At 41.2% G+C, this 19,097-nt stretch overlaps 1 protein-coding gene across 1 annotated transcript; it reads right to left on the bottom strand.

Annotated features, from left to right (window-relative positions):
* Positions 1 to 3,395: 3,395 nt before the first annotated feature.
* On the bottom strand, positions 3,396 to 4,650 carry LOC135464451 (basic proline-rich protein-like). The gene is made up of 2 exons (XM_064741876.1): positions 4,642 to 4,650; positions 3,396 to 4,511 (listed from the first exon to the last, which is right to left on the bottom strand). Exons 1-2 carry the CDS (start codon positions 4,648 to 4,650, stop codon positions 3,396 to 3,398), a joined length of 1,125 nt encoding a protein of 374 aa, XP_064597946.1.
* Between the last annotated feature and the right edge of the window lie 14,447 nt (positions 4,651 to 19,097).

A 19,097-nucleotide genomic window follows, 5' to 3' on the forward strand; every position in this document is an offset into this window, starting at 1 on the left:
TATCTATTGAATTAAGGTTTATTTGAATTGTTCGTTTAACTAATGAAAAACTGGTTTGTGTTCTTAACTAATACATTTTCCCTACAAACGACACTGATGAGTACATTGTATGGCACACTAGCAAGACCACCGAGTTCTATTGTAAACTATTTCCATCTAGACGTGAGAGCCAGTTCAGTGTTTCTCGACTTCATGGTCAGCTGCCGTGCAATGTGCACTTAAGTCTGTGTCTAGGGGCCAGACCAATGTATACCAATCGTTCACTAGATTGATGTGACTTGACGCACGCAGTCCAACACCAATAGAGACTCTGATTAGTACGAGCGGCATTATTCAGAGGTACATTAGCAGACTGTCCGGCATAGAGGGGAAAGGCCGAAAATAGAATGCAAACCTCTGGCTGTTTTCTTCTGGGAAAGTTTTCTTGCCCAGAAGGCTTTGCTAGCGGTCTGTTGAATGTTAATGCCTTGAAGACAACAGCAACAACAAGGTAAACTTCTCATTCATTCCACCACACTCTTTTCAATACTCCGGATTAAAATCATGGAAATCGATTATTTGTCATTAAAAATATAAATTCATACAAAACGGAAGCGGAGATTTCACGCAATCAATACAAGGAGTAACCCATAAAACCGAAGAGATCAAAAGTGAGTATACGCCACTATATGCACTTCATCTTTTTCAGTAATCCCTGCAGTTAATTTATCATTAGATAGTATTTGTTATAGTTTCTCTGCAAATATCACGGTCGTCTAGTATATCGATTTGTAGAGATTGTCAGGGAAGTTTGGTAGCCAGTATGACTGATGTTGGACTACAACTTTCAACCGGACAGAGCCCGAGACAAATCCCGCCATGCACAAGTTCCTGGTAGACTTTCCCAAGTACGAACGGAGCGGAAGCCAACAAGAGCTGGGCTTGAATTGGCTTTGGAGGACTAACCGCCCATTAGACAAATGACAGGTTTCCAATTCGAACTCGCTAAATGTAAGATACATCATATTGTACTTTGTATATCAGCATATTTATACCATTAAGACTAAAGCTACTAGTTGGGAAAAGGTCACAAGTAAGTTGGGAAATACGAACGCTTGTAAATCAGAAAAACATGCGTTCCGTTAGATAACAAGCATTTGTTTTTGTTTGCTTCTCTACAAAAACTAGATATCAGACTTATAGTTCATCAACCGATTCCAAAGATCACCTTTAATATCCAGCTTTCAAAATCCATTGCCATGTGATACGGCTATCAACAATCGCTGGAATCTATAATCTGCCAAGTGAAAATCTCTCAATATCTGTTTGGACAAAAATTCAGTGGCATCATATCTTCAGCTATTTATCTGGGAGATGGATAGTGCCCTGGTCCTTCTGTGGGACAAGTTAAAGATGTCTTTTTAAAGGCAAATAGTATACTAACGTGAAGTATATATCAGATGAAAAACCGCTAAATACTGTTCATTTATATAGTTCATTTATATAATTTTATACTTGAATTCAAGGGCATTTCAAAGTATGTAGAATACATTCCAAACGATGGTTGAAAATGTCATCCTCCGAGTATCTGAATACCAGGTACCAGAAACATCAGGCATTACATGGAAAAGTACACTCAATCAGTGCAGCATGGCAAAGAGGAGAAAATATATACTGGATTCCAATATGTATAAAAAGTCAAACAAATCTTGCTTTATTGCGGGGTCAACAAACTGCACGACCAGACTTGCATGTACTCATTTAACATAGGCTCTACAAGACGTACATCAGTTTGGTAACAGCACTGCCAAAAGTGCCAAAAATGCAGGACGCTTTAAACAATTTGCTATCTTTAAGCAATCCTAATATAGCAAAACCTTTCATAACATAGATATCCACCTTCGCTGGATTTATAGGGAACCACTCTCCACAAGGTACGTCTTCACAAGACCTGTCTATTTCTTGCTTTGTAGACTTTACAACAAGCATGATTATTTCAGTTTTAACATTGGAAATTAATCGTACTTGGAGAGCAATATAAGGAAAGGTCCTGCATATGGCGTGCCCATATCTGGTCTTGTAGCATTTGTTAAATCCTGTGTGTCGTGTTTCAACTATCAGCGCAAGTCATTACTGTGAAGAATGGTGTGACAGTGTAATTCCATCAAATACCTTGATTCTAAGTTCCCTAAGTTCTAAACTAAGTTCAACTATCTCGTAAGTAAATATGGACAGAGCGTACAGAATCTCTGGTGCATTTCTTCATTAATAATTGTGTCTAATTACGCACAACCCAGGGCCAGTGTCGTTATATTCATCGTGCTAAAATGGATTTATAAACAGTTGCATTCAAACCGCAGCTAAGATAACGTCATTAATGATACTTGATTATTGGCAACATATACTAGCACGGTACATAATTTGAATACAGAGTTTCCCCATTCGCCTAGAATATTCCTCTCTACCATAAATAAAAGCTGTTGATCGTTTCTCTTTCCATGAATCCGTCCTAATTTCGTGCTTGGCTTACTTTCTTAGCTCGACGAAGGCTTGTTTTGGAAATTTGTGATTATTGATTATTGATAATGGATTATTACCAACATAGATTCAGCGTCAAATAAATACCGGTGTAAGAAAGTAAACTCCAGTCAGTCAGTTCGTCTCTGTAAGAACATGACGAAAACTGGTGCAGAAATCATAGTGCAGAGAGACGATTAATAAAAGCTTATAAATGTGTGCGGAAGCTGGATTCGCGTGTGTGACGTCACTGATTAAAGGATTGTGGTTTAAACAGATTAGCTTCCTCGGCCAGTCACACTGATTTGACCTACAAAGACCTGGTAGCGAGATAAAATAAAGAAAACAGAAAACCACGCTCAGATGTATCGTTCACGGCTTTTCTTTTGGATTTATTGATGCTTTACATATACACCTATGTTAGTTGTCTTGGGGCCTTGCCTGGTCGTCAAAAGTTCGAATTTCCGTTGATCTGAAACAAAATTAAAAACAAGATAGTCAAACAACCACAAATGTACATTAATAACATACTTTTTCTCACTAAATCAGTCCGCTCTGTGTTTAAAAGAGACTCTGTCCTGTCCCCACTGTTACCAGAGCTTGAAAGACAACTGGAATGGCCAAAAAGGTTAGATATAAAATCACAACCGGACGTATGATTCCATTATTTATTTAGATACCATGCTTAAAATACTGTATCTACCGTCTTCCCTGCACTATTGAAAACCGTCGACTGCTTCTCTCTTACATATTAGCAACTTTATTTATTATTTATAATTTCTAATACTATGAATACGAATGTTGGACTTTAGGCTTAGATCCGTGGATATAGTTAGGTGACTTTCTGTGAACTTATAAAAAGGTTTTATACCTGCATTTACCTTTAAAATCTTTCCACATTAATTTCCATCCCCGTCACGAGGTGGTGGCGGACGGGACCCGTCACGAGGGGGTGGCGGACGGGATCCGTCACGAGGTGGTGGCGGACGAGATCCGTCACGTGGTGGTGGCGGACGGGACCCATCACGAGGTGGTGGTGGACGAGATCCGTCACCAGGTGGTGGCGGAGGGGAATTGCGACGGAAGAGTTCAGGCGCCTCGTTGTCACGTGGTGGTGGCGGACGGGACCCGTCACGAGGTGGTGGCGGACGAGATCCTTCACGAGGTGGTGGCGGAGGGGAATTGCGACGGAAGAGTTCAGGCGCCTCGTTGTCACGTGGTGGTGGCGGACGGGACCCGTCACGAGGTGGTGGCGGACGAGATCCTTCACGAGGTGGTGGCGGACGGGACCCATCACGAGGTGGTGGCGGACGGGACCCGTCACGAGGTGGTGGCGGACGAGATCCGTCACGAGGTGGTGGCGGACGAGATCCGTCACGTGGTGGTGGCGGACGGGACCCATCACGAGGTGGTGGTGGAGGAGATCCGTCACGAGGTGGTGGCGGAGGGGAATTGCGACGGAAGAGTTCAGGCGCCTCGTTGTCACGTGGTGGTGGCGGACGGGACCCGTCACGAGGTGGTGGCGGACGGGACCCGTCACGAGGTGGTGGCGGACGAGATCCTTCACGAGGTGGTGGCGGACGGGACCCGTCACGTGGTGGTGGCGGACGGGACCCATCACGAGGTGGTGGCGGACGGGACCCGTCACGAGGTGGTGGCGGACGAGATCCGTCACGAGGTGGTGGCGGACGGGACCCATCACGAGGTGGTGGTGGACGAGATCCGTCACCAGGTGGTGGCGGAGGGGAATTGCGACGGAAGAGTTCAGGTGCCTCGTTGTCACGTGGTGGTGGCGGACGGGACCCGTCACGAGGTGGTGGCGGACGAGATCCTTCACGAGGTGGTGGCGGACGGGACCCCTCACGTGGTGGTGGCGGACGGGACCCATCACGAGGTGGTGGCGGACGAGATCCGTCACGAGGTGGTGGCGGACGGGACCCATCACGAGGTGGTGGTGGACGAGATCCGTCACGAGGTGGTGGCGGAGGGGAATTGCGACGGAAGAGTTCAGGCGCCTCGTTGTCACGTGGTGGTGGCGGACGGGACCCGTCACGTGGTGGTGGCGGACGGGACCCGTCACGAGGTGGTGGCGGACGAGATCCTTCACGAGGTGGTGGCGGACGAGATCCGTCACGTGGTGGTGGCGGACGACATCCGTCACGAGGTGGTGGCGGACGAGACCCATCACGAGGTGGTGGCGGACGAGATCCGTCACGTGGTGGTGGCGGAGGGGGTCTGTCGGGGGAATCTTCCGAGTTGCTGATATCTCTGGGCTGATAACAATTTTACATAGCTTAGATATATTTTTTCAAAATGGATTTAAGATATTAGCAGCTGTTATATGTATGTTTTAAAAATTACAAGAAAAGTTTTTTAATCAATCCCATAGAATATTTTGGAAGATTATGACCTTTTGAGTAGATCATGGAAATGAAAAATGAGGCCATCAGGACAACGTTCAGATTTTTCTACAAGTGGACTGTAGTGAACTTTCATTTAGCCATTTACAGTTATTTTAATAAAAGAGATAGAGAAGTAACACAGTACATACCCAGGCACTGACCAGTGCCACGGCCATCAGGAGAACGCTCAGACAATACATGGTTTGTTGTCTTCTCCAGAACACGGGGAATACAAAACAGTTCTCATCATCACAACTTATATACTTACCTATCATCTACCTACACACATGTGGGTAAACAGATCAGTGTTAAATATTGACTGCTACAACACTGACAAATCGCTGTCTGTACACCTAAGACATCTGTGTCATCACATGAACGTCAGAAACATTTCGTTGTGTAAACGGGTTGGTATCTCATCGTGCGATTTCTGGTGTCTAGCGGATTAAATGTCTTTCTCCTACATATTGCAGTATTACACAGCAGTGTCCTGTGCCAGTTGAACAAATGACAGCCCCCTCAAAATGATCACTTCACACATCGTTGGTGCGAAAACAAATATTTAGTCGTCATTGATAGCTGATTTAACAGACTGCTTTCCACACATGCTAACATGTCCAGTTTGTTTGACTTTGAATTGCTTCTGCTGGTAGTGTAAGTTTGAAATCGTTAACTGGGTAAATATGTACGTATACTTTGGGTTTAACGTCCTACTTAACAATTTTTCTTTAGGAGTGTGTACGTATAATGTGTCTTCTTGTGGCAAGGCGTCATTGCCGGCAAAGTGCTGGGCCACTAGTCCTATTTTCTTGCTTTATCCTTTCTGCTCTGAGCGCCAAACCAGGAAGCAAGAAGCACCATTTTTAAAGTCTTTGATATGACCCGACACGGATTGGATCACGTGATCTACTGACTTCGAGGTGGGCATTTTGACCATTAGGTCTCACTCCGGTTCAAGGATTGATTGTTGTTGAACGCTACACTCAAAATCATGCGTTCAGTTTTATTACGGGAGGAAACTAAACCCTTGCCCCGTGAAAACCACCAGCATTTGGTAAGTCAAAGACGTTCTTACGAAAAGTCAGTTTCAATTTCGTTGTGTGAGTGTACTGGTTTATACGTCATGAGATTTCCAGCGTTTATCAGATTATGAAATTTTCCCCTACGCATTGTAGAATTACACAGTTGTGTCAACATATCAGATGAACCAATGACTTCCCCATTAAAATAATGACTTCACACAACCTTGGCGTCAAGAGGCAATATTTAGCGGTTATTGATGGATGATTTTGTAAAATCCTTTCCAAACATACATGTCAACCAGCTTGATCAGTTTTCACATCAAGAATTGGATCAGTCAGTGTGATTTGTTTGACTTGTGTTTCACATCGTACTCAAGAATATTTTGGCCAGCAATTTGGTGGAAGAAAACTGGGCACAGCTCAAGGGAAATCGACGTTCGGCCTGAGGTGAACTGGACTCACAGCGACCTCATTGGTGAGAGGCCGCCGGATCATTTCGCCGCGCCGGCACGCTAAACACCGTGGCCACGGTAGGTCATTCAGGATTCTCAATGTGTAATGCCTGTGCTGCTATGTGTCACTGAGGAAAGGTAATGTTGATGGGGATTCTTATAGATGACTGACTATAGGTAGCTAGCTTAGAGAAGCATATCATCGTGGTATGATTGAAAACGCCCCTCAAATGAGTACAAAAGCCTCCGTGGCATAACGGTTAGCGCATAACGGTTAGCGGCCTAGCACTAGACACTGGCGTTGGAGCTAAAAAGTCGAGCTCATTGTGTTCGCAGTCCAATAAAATGATTATTTTTGAGTGCGGTGTAGAACTCCAATCAAATCAAGTTAATAAATAAATAAAACAAGGAACCATCACCTCGGAGAAATGAGCAGCCGGGTTAATCAATGCACGGCACATCGAGTTACACAGTAACTAGTGAAACCCATATGAGCCATGTTACTGCCTCTCTTCCTCCGTCAGAACTGTAAAGAGTTATCATCAATATCCTTGCTGGAACTATCCAGGCCGAAATGCCAGCTACCATGGCTGTTTTATTCCCTGCAAATTTGTAACTGGAATTACTGGTACTCCGCTTGTATTTAGTCATCGTGTCCAGTGAAGGTTTCTAATACACCCCATTAGCGACCAGCCAGTGACCCTCAACCTTCTTAGAACCATTTATTTGTTGGCCGAAATACGAAATATGGTGATATCGAAATTTTGCAATGATATCGCAATTTTGTAGGAGAAGCTTTGCAGACTAGACCTTATAAGCTTCCGTTTTGTATCTGAATGACTTGACTCTTCCTCATTTTGTAATTCTTGGCTGTGTAATGTATTAAAACGCTTTATCGACCTGTAGGAATTTCCGCTAGCTTCTTTTACATACACATTAACCCGATCTGTATTTTGAGGTTTGTTGAATGAAAAGTCAAATAAATGAATTAAAGATAAAGTCTGGGCAGATTTTAAGGAAAGACAATAAACAGTACCTAGTAAAGTATACATAGGTACAACTGTATAAAGTTATTCATAATTTGTAGTGTGATCGGATAAATCATTAAAGGCTGGTCAGAAATAGCATTAGGAGTGACGGCAAAGTCATGCCGGCTTTACTGGCTTTGAAGACGGTGCCAACAAAGTCAAGAAGGGTATCAATTGGAAGACATTTCACAGCACACAGGAGAATGCCTGAGTTTTTTTTTGGCAATTGATAGTCTTGGTTGACGCAACAGTAAACCATGAGATAACGGTACATTACGCGACCCAATTTCAGGAGGTCAAGCTTTGTTTCCGCTTAGTCTAAACTGTTCGATGCTGGCTTCTCTCAGCGTCCTAGAAAGTTACCATTTCATCTTCTGGCAGAATGCCGAGTAAATATTTTAGGCTGCAACTTAATTTTACACTACACTCTGTATATCAGCGAAGTTAAAATGTTGTAGTGTAAAGATGAGGGAGGGGGCAGTGGCCGAGTGGTTATAGCGTTTGACTGTAAATCGTGCCGGAGATATCCCGTTCATGGACAGGGAATTTTGCATTTGTTCCGCTATTTTTGTTGGTGGGGCCTTGGTGACGATTCTGCTACACAGTTTTTCGAAACCAATTGCCTTCTACCAATATGGTGAGCGCATCATTATGTCCAAAGTGGTAAAGTTCGTCAGTAACTTTCCTAAGGTTTTAGCAGGGCACTCCGGTTTGTTATGCTGATGAAAGCGATCGCTATCATTAGAAAATTGTTGACCATGGTGTTAAAGAACAATCAAATCAATATGTAAACAAACAATAAATAATGAGTCAAGCACCAAATCAGGAAGAAAACAAAACAGATACATGCATATGTACCAACAGTTCCACTGCCGTCGCTGCTCTAGTTTTGTTCTCTTTTTGCTGCTAGTCTGAATTATTATGTTTCTATATAATCCAGTTTATATAGTAAGTTTTTGTATGTTAAATGTGATGAGAAAATAGCTCTAGACAAGTGTCGTCTAAAAAATTCAAATTCACATATCTGCATATTTTAATCTAGTTCCGCTTAAGTCATAATGGTAGTAGAACGTGTAAAGTCTTGCTATAAAAACATTAATACGAATAGTTAGAATAAAACCCTGACTGAGATTAAGCGACAATAGGCAATAGTTAACCGTTAAACATACGTGTGACCCATTGTCAGCTACTACACAGCTCTAGTCCCGATCTGAAATCTTCCATATTCGCTACGTACATTGAGTCTTACCATTACAGGTTGCCTGTACTTATGAGCACATCAAAGAAAAAATAAACACTTTTTATCATCATCGCCAGTGTCTTATCCATTTCTGTGGAAATTGGAACAGAGACAGTTTGTTCGTGATGGTAACATTTTAGTGGTGGGAATTAGTATATAGAAAAATGAAAGACATTTAAGATATGCCATATATGCGTAGTTATGACAATAATACAGAACCAGTGCTCCAGGACTATTCGTTTGTGTGACAAATCAAATGTTGAGTGCAACGTCTTGAATTGCTCATGTGCCACATCAAACAGCATTGAACGAAAGACATTAACACAGATGTAAAATAAATCTCACCTTTATCATATCCTACACCGGAAACCACAAATATGACAGGGTGCAACTGTGAGTATTTATTTAAGTTTTGTTTTTGAATTTGTGTACACAAAAAGTAGATATACAAAATACATCGATTTCTATATTTTATTCTGTGACTAATGTTGATATTGATTAGAATATCGTTTTAAAGTTTTTTGGAAGCAGAAAAAGATAGCCGAATTAACAAAACCCTTCTTGTGTAGTTTGTTGTTTCACGTCAACACATTGACCAAATTGAATTTATTATTTAGGGGCGAACCAGAATAAAAATAGGGAAACATTATAAGTGAAGTCAAAACCTGAAGCATTAACATTAGAATGGAAATGAACAGCTAGAAAAAATTATTATTTTCTTTCTTTTGTCAACCTCTAATACTATTGCTTGTTTTTTTTTTCTTATTTCCGGTTACGAAACTCTGATAATGTGTACATATGACGAGATTATTGTGTTCCAGGTTGCGATACGTTGGAGCCCGTATTGGGTTCCTGTGACAACTAGTTGTGAAAATAACCTGCCGGTTAAAGAACTAATTTCATTGTTCAGGGCGGACGTGTAAGTAGTGCTCTGGAAAAGAGTAATGCTGTATAGTTCGTCGCTCGAATTTCATGTCTTCAAGAACATTGGTTTAACTCTCCACCTTCGCAGTTATTAACACAATGAATTATGCCATGTCAGCATTTCACAGTTTAATCCTTCACCCTGGAGCCATGAGCAACCAGATCGTGTTACCCAGTAACTGTCTAAATGCATGGTATTGGTGTTATAGGCTCTTAGCCTCGATCAGACTTGGAAAAGATTGTCCTGAATATCGTTGCTGTAATCACCCAGTGCAAATTGACTCTTACTACGGCTGTTTAATTTCCTGTAAATTTGTGACTGGAATTACAGGCGGCATTCCCATGGTTTTCAGCCGTCTTCCGCTGTGGAGGTTTTTAATACACCCCATTATACACTAAACATTCTTTGAACCATTACTGTACTAGTTCCAATATCCTATTGCCTCAGGGTAATAATAGCCTAGTACTACGCACAGATAATGGTGTAAATTTCTTCCGGTATAATGTCTTCGCCACTTTGTCAAGACTCTTTGCAGGCTAAAAAGACAAGAATTGCTACAGCTGTTACAGTTACCTATGCCACGCACCCCTACGTTAAATAACATACCAGAATGGTGTCTTTTTCGTTTCGGGAACAAACTCTTTGACTGTGCAATGTATTAAATCGCTTTTCCGATACCTAGGAAATTTCACTGGTCACGTTCACTCGCACATTAACGCGCTCAGTGTTTGGAGTTCGGTGAATTATAAGTCAGTGATCAAATAAAATAAAACTACTTATTTAATTTCATTGATATGATTGGTGTATTGCGCCGTACTCAAGAATATTTCACTTATACGACGGCGACCAGCATTATGATGGGAGGAAGCTTGGGCTGAACACTGGGGAAACTCATGACCATTCGCAGGTTGACTTTCCCACGTACGGCAGGAGAGAAGGCCAGCATGAGCTGGACTTGTAAAATAAATTTAGCTTGAGTCTGATTGTAAGGGCAGAGCTAAAATAACTTATCCGTAAAACAAACATGACTGCAACTGCAACAATGCGGATTTAGCGTCTTTTACTTCGGTGCTAACAAACTTAATGAGGTAATCGATTGCCAGGCATTCTTTTTAACTGATGGTGTAACTGTCTCAACAGTAAGCCATGAGATGACGGTACATCACGTGACGAGATATGCGGAGACTTTGATTGGAGTGTCCTAACGTAGGCCAAGATTTGTTTCCGCTTAGTTTTAAGTACCTGGATGCTGGTTCCCAGGAACGTTACTATTTCGTCTTTCAGCAGAGGGTGTAGTAAGCCTTTCAATGTAGCTGCTTTACCTACACATTGTTTATCAGTTGGTTAGCAGTGAATACATTATGTACTAAACTGAAGAGTCACGCTGTGACTGAAAGGTTAAGGAAATTGATGTTAACGTGATGCTAGCAGCCTGCGGATGGTCGTGGGTTTCCCAGGACTTTGCTCGGTTTCCTCCCATCATAATGTTGTCCGTCGTCGCGTAATTGAAATATACTTGAGAATGCGGTTAGAGGAAAAACAATGAAATAAAATCCAATGTTTTTGTGATCACCATTGTTTTAGTACCTATAGTGAAATTGGAGTCATGGGGTTTTGTCTCATGATAACCTCCTGGTGGTGGGTAGTAATACTGAGTATCATTGGCGCAAAAAACTTTGGAAAAGAAAAGAAAGCTGAGTTGAAAAATCGGGGCCCTGTGTGGACTTCCATGTGTCATTAAAATCCGTCTCTTCTAAATCCGTCTCTTCTAAATCTGTGTCGTTGATAATAAAAACTGCGCATTGTGTGCCTAAAACAAATGGTTCTAAGCGGTTTCCTCTATTGTTTTGCTTTAACATATCACTGTTTCTATAGTTTGTCATTGTGTGCTCGTAAAGCAAAAAAGCATACATTTAAGCGTAGCAGAGGAGGATGAGGTGCATTTAGACAAATTGAAATTGACTTGATTGGGCGATCATGCCCATTCTAATCCATGTTCTTGATTTAAAATTAAATACCAGCTTATGCTGGCTTTCTCTCCGGTCGTACGTGGGAAGGTTTGTCAGCAACCTGCGGAAGGTAGTAGGTTTCCCCCGGGCTGTGCCCCGTTTCCTCCCAACATAATGCTGGCCGCCGTCGTATAAGTGAAATGTTCTTGAATACGGCGTAAAACACTTATCAGATAAATAAATAAATACATTTTTAATATTTGAGAGAATCTTGCCCGTTAAAATCTGGGTCCGATCTTTTTTTTCACTTTCAAGAAAATTTTTCTTTTATCATGTTATTTCTTTTTTCTCTTTCAAACTTTTCATCACCATGTCACTTTTACGCTTTCGTCACATGCTGTTCAAAAACAGACTAAAATTTGCCACATTTATATGCAGAGTCTACATGTATCTAGCGCCAAAAATATCTTTCTGAAAATATTACCAAATGAGTGCTCTAGAACTGTTCATTTCTACAGCAAACCTTGTGAGCTGCTTTTTAGGTTTTGCACACGTGTCCTTACGCAGGACAGATCGGAAGAAATGAAAGTATTTGTAAAGCTCTGTTCCCGGTACACATCCCGCGCCGCAAAACATCCTGAAAATTCTTCTTTGAATTTGGCTTTAGGTATTCATACAAACCACAGTGATGATAAAGTACAGACATTGATAATTGTTTTAATTTTTGTTTGAGACTATTCTTCTGTGCAAACACAAAAATTGATTATCACAACCGCCCCAATGTAATTGTTTGCCAATTCCCATCTACAAATTCGCCGAATTGATTATACTACTTTGCGGCGTAACTACCAGGCCAGGTGAAGTCTGAAAAATGTCTAATTCACAATACCTGGCACATTAACTGTTGAATAGAAACCAACTTTACAACAGAACAACAAAAAATTGGTGTTTTACGCCGTCAAGAATATTTCACTTACACGGCGACCAGCATTATGGTGGGAGGAAACAGGGCAATGCTCGGGGGAAACCTTCGCCCATCCGCAGGTTTCTTGCAGACCTTCTCACGTACGGCAGGAAAGGAAGCCAGCATAAGCTGGACTTGAACTCACTCATTGTTGGTAGCTCCTGGGCCATTGCGCCGCTTTAGCGTGCTAACCACTTCGGCCACGGAGGCCCAGCCTCCGCAAATAGACTGCACTGTAAGTTTATAAGATAATTTCATAATATCAGACTCTGAGATTATACTGATCGTAAATCTACAAGAGATAAAATAAAGCTGCCTAAGCGACAGAAGACCGATTTTACATCTGCATGTAGATGCAAGGGGTCCTTTCGTTTATCAGGGTAATGTTATACCAAGACGTGACAACAATTTCACATACCATAGTTTCAGAATACCTGTCAACTTAGGGGAATGTCAGAGAGGAAGAATGCCGACGGTTTGGCTCTTTGGAACCGGTCTGTCAGCCAACTAGAAGACATTGATATCGTGGGAATGATAACATGAATCGGGGGGTCGGGAAATTACTCTCCAAATCGGGAGGCTCTCCGACGATATCGGGAGAGTTGACAGGGAACAACTTAAACAGGGTTTAAGTTAAAGACGAGCACATTAAAGGTAGCTTTTTGTTATGAGACGATGAGTTCTTGGTGTCGGCAACACGTTAAAAGGAGTTTAACATTACAAACATTCTAAATGCATTTCTTTATCAATGTTATGTACGTATGACATATCAAGGAGCAGAGTTTCTTGTGTTGTGCGTAACTGGCTAAAGGAAATTTTGATAGAAAGAATGAGTGAATAATATAGTTGAGTGGAATGATGCAGAACTTTTCAATTGTGCCTTTGAATATTGATAAGTCATCACTACCATAATCAGTTTTGTGATGTTGCTAGTAACAAATTAATTCTTATCTTGATGTCAGCAGCTCGCCAATGATGTGGTGTAACAGAAACCTTTGCCAAGAGCAGGAGAATGAAAACTAGAGCAAAGCCGTTTGTAATTCCGGTGACAAATTCACAGGAAATTAAATAACCATAGTACCCGACATTTCGACCTGTTTGATTCAAGCAAAAATATTGAGGACAATCTTTTCTAGGCCTGACGGGTCCAAGAAGCAGTATTATCAGCACTACACGGATCTAAGGCATTTATCGGGTAATGATCGGGCACTATACACTTAAAAAATTAAATTTAACAGAAAGTCTGTTGTTTAAGCGATGCTAGAATGTATCATGTTATTGTAACACAATATTGTGTCACATTAAATACAATATCCTGTTTTAGTCTAATAGAGAGATTAAGCTGAAACAACAGAATATCTGTGTGTGTGTGTTATGTTTAACAGAAAAATTTGCAATTTTCTGAGTGTAGGTCAAATAGCTGCATTTGGATCTGAGGTCATATCAGGGGATAACGGTAATACCCACCTATTTGTGATTTAAGGTGTTAAAAACTGTGAGTGTAAAGATTTAATTATTTATTAATTTGATTGGTGTTTCACGCCGTACTCAACAATATTACACTTATACGACGGCTGAGTGTAAAGAGAATTATGGACTAAGAATTTTGTCTTGAAGCTCGCTTATACCAGATTTATTTGATTTTACACTGGCTACAACGAGGAAGCGGGTTGCCTTGCATTAATCACTGCCTAAACACTCTCATCAAAGTATCTGGAACCGGTCCCTATAGCTCAGTTGGTAGAGCGTCGGCTTCGGGGGCGGTACATCCAGGGTAAATCCTAGGTCGAGCCACACCAAAAACCTTAAAAGAGGAGGTTCTAACTTGGCATTCAGCATTACATGTAGAATAAGGACTACTTTGTCGTCCAATAAATATTTTGTCGTCATAGGTCTGAAAAATTCATTGAAAAAAATGTAGTATGTGAAAACCCAAGAACTCGTTCACTCACTCAAAATAGTCTGATGAAGAATTTCTTCTCGATCTTGTCGATTGTTCTCATGATTTTTGAAAAACGTAGAAAATCTGCAGGAAACCATTATCTATGATATTTTGGGGGCCTCCGTGGCTCAGTTGGTTAGAGGTTGCTGTGAGTTCAAGTCCAGCTCATGCTGGCTTTCCACCGGGCTCTGCCCTAAAGATGACCGCCGTCGTATAAATGAAATATTCTTGAGTAAATACCAATGAAATCAATAATTAAATCTATGATATATTGTATGTCACATCAAATGTATTTGATTGATTGATTAATTCACCACTGTCATGATTACAACAACGGTACAACAACTTTGCAATGCAATAGAATACAATAACGAGCAGAACCCAACGGTCCTCGTGCTGTTTCGTTTTGTTTTTTTTTTGCTATTGTCAGTGTTACTTTTAAGAAGAATTCCATTTGTTTTATAAACTGCTGACTACAACTCGTGTCTAGCACGTTACCTTGCTGTGAAACGCTCACGTTGGAGGACGATATTGCGTAAATATGTGTCCCAGCACTTATTTTTAAACATGAACCGTTAGGCTCAAATGCAAAATATTGACTTAAATTGTTGTAAACGTTAGTTAAATCAGGACAGAATTGTACAGCAAACAAACGGATTAGTTCATTATAAAAATGAAAAGAAAAACAAATACAAATGATTTTTAACCTTAATTAATTTATTCAAAGAACAACTGATTAATTCTTTTGGACATATTGCAGACATGCTACTGAACTCACAGAAGAGCCCGTCTGGTGTGCATAACAAACACACACTGCCGATCAGCAGGACCCACATGAAAACTGACGTACAAAGTGATTTCCAAGGAAACGTTTGTTTTTTTTTTGTTGTTGTTCTTTTTTTTCCCGTTTTTCTCAAATGAGTTAAGAAACAGTTTGTTACACCTGCTTCTGGTGTCGCTAAACAGCTTTTCACAGGGCACTATAAAAACATACAGCTCCAGTCCAAGACGCCTATAAGCTACAGATCCACGCAACATTTGTCAACATGATTAAATTTGTCACAGATACGAGATTGCTGAGAGCAAATAGGACGGAAATTGTTTTGTTTTTTTTGAAAGAAAATCTCTGCCATATTGATTTGAGTTTCGGTGAAATGGACATTTTTCGTGAGTATCCATAGTCACTGAACTATGTTTCCTAATTACCCCAGTGCGCATGTGCACAGTGCTGGTTTATTACTGTCAAAACAGGTTACCTCTTTACAGTTTATTCCTCAGCACCGTCAAGAACCTTGAAGAAAAAACTCTATGTTTTTCCACTGCGGTTTGCTTAACGGTCTAAAAACACTGTCAAAGATTTAATCCCGTGGGCATTTCAAACATCCCATGTAAAAGGCAGTAAATGACAATCAGCTGATCCCCTCATCGCCAATTCTTATGCGCGGGAATGGCTTTCTTTTGTTGAATCGTCAAAAATATGTCCCCAACTGCCCTGAGATGACATCCATTTAAACGACTTGAGACAGTTTTCAAGACTCAAGTGATAGTTGCCAATCTTAATCAGTTTATAAGTCACCCCAAAGAATGAGTCCTTTCCATTTACTCGTGTACAGGAATTACTTTAGTATCGCCCATATAACCTGAACTTTTAAATTAGTTGCATTTCAAATAAATCTTATCATAGACAATAAGCGAGTTTTCCCCCGGCGGATAAAACTTTTTCGCTCGTCTACTGTAAATTGGTTTATGTCGATCCTCCTCTTCTTAAATAAATGATTGGTCAATGAGACTGGAAGTTCAAACGTGGGAATGAAACCAGTATGTTTATGTTCTCACCCAGGAAATTTAACTCAGTACTTATATTTATTTGGCTGGTGTTACATGCCGTGCTCAAGAATATTTCACGTATACGACGCCCACCAGCATTATAGTGTGCTGAAACCGGGCAGAGCCCGCGGGAAACCCACGACCACCCGCAGGTTGCTGTTAGATTTTCCTGCATGCAAGAAAGACACCATGAGCTTGACTTGAACTCACAGCGATGGCATTGATAAGAGGCTCCCGGATCATTGCGTGCTAACTACCTCGGAGTCCCACGGTTCCCTCATCAAATATGCAACCTATCCCAGCGTGTAGCAGAACAGGGGATGACTTACAAACAAGCGGGTGCCTCCGTGGCTCAGTTGGTTATCGCGCTAGCGCAGCGTAATGACCCAAGAGCCTCTCACCAATGTGGTCGCTGTGAGTTCAAGTCCAGCCCATGCTGGCTTCCTCTCCAGCCGTACGTGGGAAGGTCTTCCAGCAACCTGCGGATGGTCGTGTGTTTGTCCCGCGGCTCTGCCCGGTTTCCTCCCACCATAATGCTGGCCGCCGTCGTATAAGTGAAGTACTCTTGAGCACGGCGTAAAACATCAGTCAAATAAATAAATAAATAAAAACAAGCGACTGTTTTCAAACAATAAATTCTTAGGTTTTGTCACAATAAAACCATTAACATTAACGAGCTTTTTCCAGCATTCCGGACTGATAAATCATTCACGAACGCCCAGTTCTTGATGTAAGCAAATTAGGGGCTGAACAAAATTCCAACAACAACAACAAAAAACACACATTTTGTCCAAGAAATTCTAAACAGTTGGCTTTCTTTGTTTGGCTAAAATAGGTCAATATCCAGTGAGATGTTCCAATCCTGCATCGTTATCGGGACTCCTCATGTCATCATTGTTGACCACTAGGCCGTGAAAAGTGCAGAACCGCCATCTTGGAGAGAAGGTCCCTTTTGGTATAAGTGAGCTAGTTAAGAAAGATGACCTTTGTAACCCGTGTCTAGACAAGGCGGGTAATTAAACCTACTAGATTTACTCAAGGGGGCCATCATCATCTAAAAGAACCTTGGTTATATATAGATATATAATGGATTATTTAGGGTCGGATATCTTTTTTAGAACTTTATATTTCTATACCGTTTTTTTTTATTTCTTCCGGCATAAAATCTCTCAACCGTCATGAAAATGAAAAATTCTTGACTACGACCTTTTGTCAATTTACCTCAGAGTTTTCATCTAAATGTTCATGAAAATAGTCACAAACTCCACGCTCCCTAGCATCATAAGTTAAGCAGAATTGTATAGCGTCATCGGGAGCAGATTGTAGATAAGGCGCCACGGACAGTGAGAGCGGGTCACGATACCAATTCCCTATCCATGTTCGTTTAACGTTTCACAAGAAGACAAGGAGACAAGAAGATGTTCACAGTAAGACAGCGTACATGTAGTCAACTCACGTACAGCTCGGACAATAAAAACCAAGATTCCTTTTGTTGACTTTTCTGTTACACTGCCATATATCAGCCACACGAAATAAAGCATAAGTCACGTGACCAGGTTCTGGTTGCGATAAACACTAGGCTACCTTTGTGTGCCTCTTAAATACAGCTCGTACCTCGGTAACATAGTGGTTTAAATACAGCACGCACCTGCCTACCATACTGGGTAGCGTACTAGCGGCACACAACGACCCAAAAGCTGGCTTCCTTTCTGGTCGTCCATGGGAAGGTCTGACAGCTTTTTTCAGGTCTCTGTCCACCGTTTCTTAATATTGACAACATATGTATCAGTGAAATATTCTTTAGAACAGCGTAAGGCCATTCAGATCAATGAATATAGCTTTCCAAAGAGACAGCAAGGTTAATAATGAACATATCGCAAGGATGTTCCACTATATTGTACTCCTGCACAAACCAAACTTCTGCATGTTGACCGATGTTGACCGCATCTTCGATGTCGTGAAAAAGACACGTTAACACTTGCGAGAAAAAACAATTATATCTGTCACATGCCACTAACAATACAATGTAGGACTCATTGAATAAGAATATATATTATAGTCATCATCCAAAGTAATGGGAGATATATCTCCTCTATGTTATATGTCGTCCATATTTTAACATAGATACGAGCTACTTTAGGACAAAAAATATATTTGTTTTTGAAAGATTTTTAAGGCATAACCTTGGCGAATTGCCAACTCTTAGCATGGTTCTCTCAACTCTTACATGTATGCCAACCACACTTAGCAGATCTTCGTTGTTTAGTCCTAGTTATTAGTAACGCTCTATTTCTAGTATTTCTGCAAAATCTCATGTAACACCTCATGTTGTTGAGGGACTGAATTAACACATTTTAAACATCACTCTGCTCGTGCATTTTTGCTAATAACGCCTCATAAATCGGTCAGAAGCTGGCTAAATGGCTAGGGCCTTGTAGATTTAGGGAACGGTCCTTAACGGTAACACTTAAAGAAACAGAAAATTAATTGCAATCAAGCGCCATATCTAAACCAGCAATAGGAATCAGAATATCTTTCTGTGTATTTTAGAGTGTAAAGTCTTTTTTCGCTGCCAACCCGCCATTTTTGGTCTACAGGTGAATGTTTGCTATCAAAATGGAAATTGTCCAAGTCTGGGCAGGTGTGAGTTTTAATGATAAATGTTTAAAATTCTTGGCGACAGGACACAAGGAGACAGGTGGTGATGAAGCTGCGAGTGGCGTCCCAATGGCCCCTCCGAGCTGCCTTCATACAAAGGTCCAGATTTCTACGGTCAACCTATGTCAAGATTTTTATGGTTTCTTTCTCACAGGCTGGGCCAGCTATTCACCAAAGCTTATTGGTCACCGA

This window comes from Liolophura sinensis, chromosome 4 (genome assembly GCF_032854445.1).
Source record: "Liolophura sinensis isolate JHLJ2023 chromosome 4, CUHK_Ljap_v2, whole genome shotgun sequence".
NCBI classification, from domain to species: domain Eukaryota; kingdom Metazoa; phylum Mollusca; class Polyplacophora; order Chitonida; family Chitonidae; genus Liolophura; species Liolophura sinensis.